Genomic DNA, 1,041 nt, shown 5'->3' on the forward strand with positions numbered 1-1,041 from the left:
GCACTCTCCCGGTGGGACTTGAAGCTCTGCTGAACCATGGCCTTTGACAGTTGTCCACCTTTCTTCCGGGCTTCTTCTCCTGCCCGTCTTTGGTGGGTACGGTTGGTGGGCCCCACACCTCTCCACCCCCTTCCCGCCCTTCTCCTCCCACCCTTTCTTGGTGTCCCTCCCCCCAAAACCTTGTCGAAGTTCCTCTGCTTCTTGTCCAGGGCGGCGGCCGCCGCGTTCGACCGCTCCAGGTCCGCCATCAGGTCCTCGATCTCGTTCTGCAGCCGGTGCTTGGTCTTCTCCAGGGAGGAGCACTTGGCGTTGACCGCCTCCACCGCCTCCTCGGCCTCCTGCAGCCGCTGGGCCAGCTTCTTCCTGCCAGAGGCGTGGGAGAAACCTGCGCGTGACCCATCGGCCCCCGGAGACCCCATCGGTCGGTCGCTCCCAAAATGAAGATGTTTGAAAGCCAGACAGCGGTGGGACTCGTGAGGGTCACGGATGGTCTAGGTCACTCTACGCAGGTTCTAGGTCCCCCAGATTGGGCTCTAGACCTACCAAGCGTGAAGAAGCCCAACGTCCCGGGTGGTGGCTGCTTGAGGGAAGAGGGGAGGCGGGGACCGGCAAGACCAAGCAGGTCCCACCGCCCGTGGGAGAGCCTCAGCACCCGTGGGGAGACGACTCACTTGGCCTCCTCCAGCTCCTCGGTGCGCTGGATGGCGTCCGTCTCGTACTTGGTCCTCCACTGCGCCACCTCGGAGTTGGCCTTGGAGAGCGACCGCTGGAGCTCGGCCTTGGCCTCCGTCTCCTCCTCGTACTGCTCCCGCAGCAGGTCGCAGTCGTGCCGGGCCGACTGGAGGGCGTGGGCCAGCGCGTTCTTGGCCTGGGGGCGAGGAGAAGGTGGGACCGTTGGCTCCACGTCACCCGGAGCCATCTCGGGGTGCTCCAACTCGGTAAGAGCTGGTCTTCATCGCCCCAACCCAGCTCCAGCTTCTGTAGACCAACCCGACCTAACCCAACCTTCCTCAGACCTCCTCTAGACCAACCCAACCTTCC

At 64.3% G+C, this 1,041-nt stretch overlaps 1 protein-coding gene across 1 annotated transcript in view; it reads right to left on the reverse strand.

Annotated features, from left to right (window-relative positions):
- The window catches only part of LOC103893217 (myosin-7-like), a gene marked incomplete at its 3' end in the record, with an annotated part of 10,686 nt that overhangs the window by 2,063 nt on the left and 7,582 nt on the right, over positions 1–1,041 (reverse strand). Inside the window, exons 11-12 of the mRNA XM_009272649.2 lie at positions 672–868; positions 180–363 (exon numbers count right to left, since the gene is read on the reverse strand). Of these exons, the coding sequence (XP_009270924.2) occupies positions 180–363; positions 672–868 (381 nt within the window). The remainder of the gene's footprint in view (positions 1–179; positions 364–671; positions 869–1,041) is intronic.

Source organism: Aptenodytes forsteri, unplaced genomic scaffold (assembly GCF_000699145.1).
Source record: "Aptenodytes forsteri isolate BGI_AS27 unplaced genomic scaffold, ASM69914v1 Scaffold1066, whole genome shotgun sequence".
In the NCBI taxonomy this organism is placed as follows: domain Eukaryota; kingdom Metazoa; phylum Chordata; class Aves; order Sphenisciformes; family Spheniscidae; genus Aptenodytes; species Aptenodytes forsteri.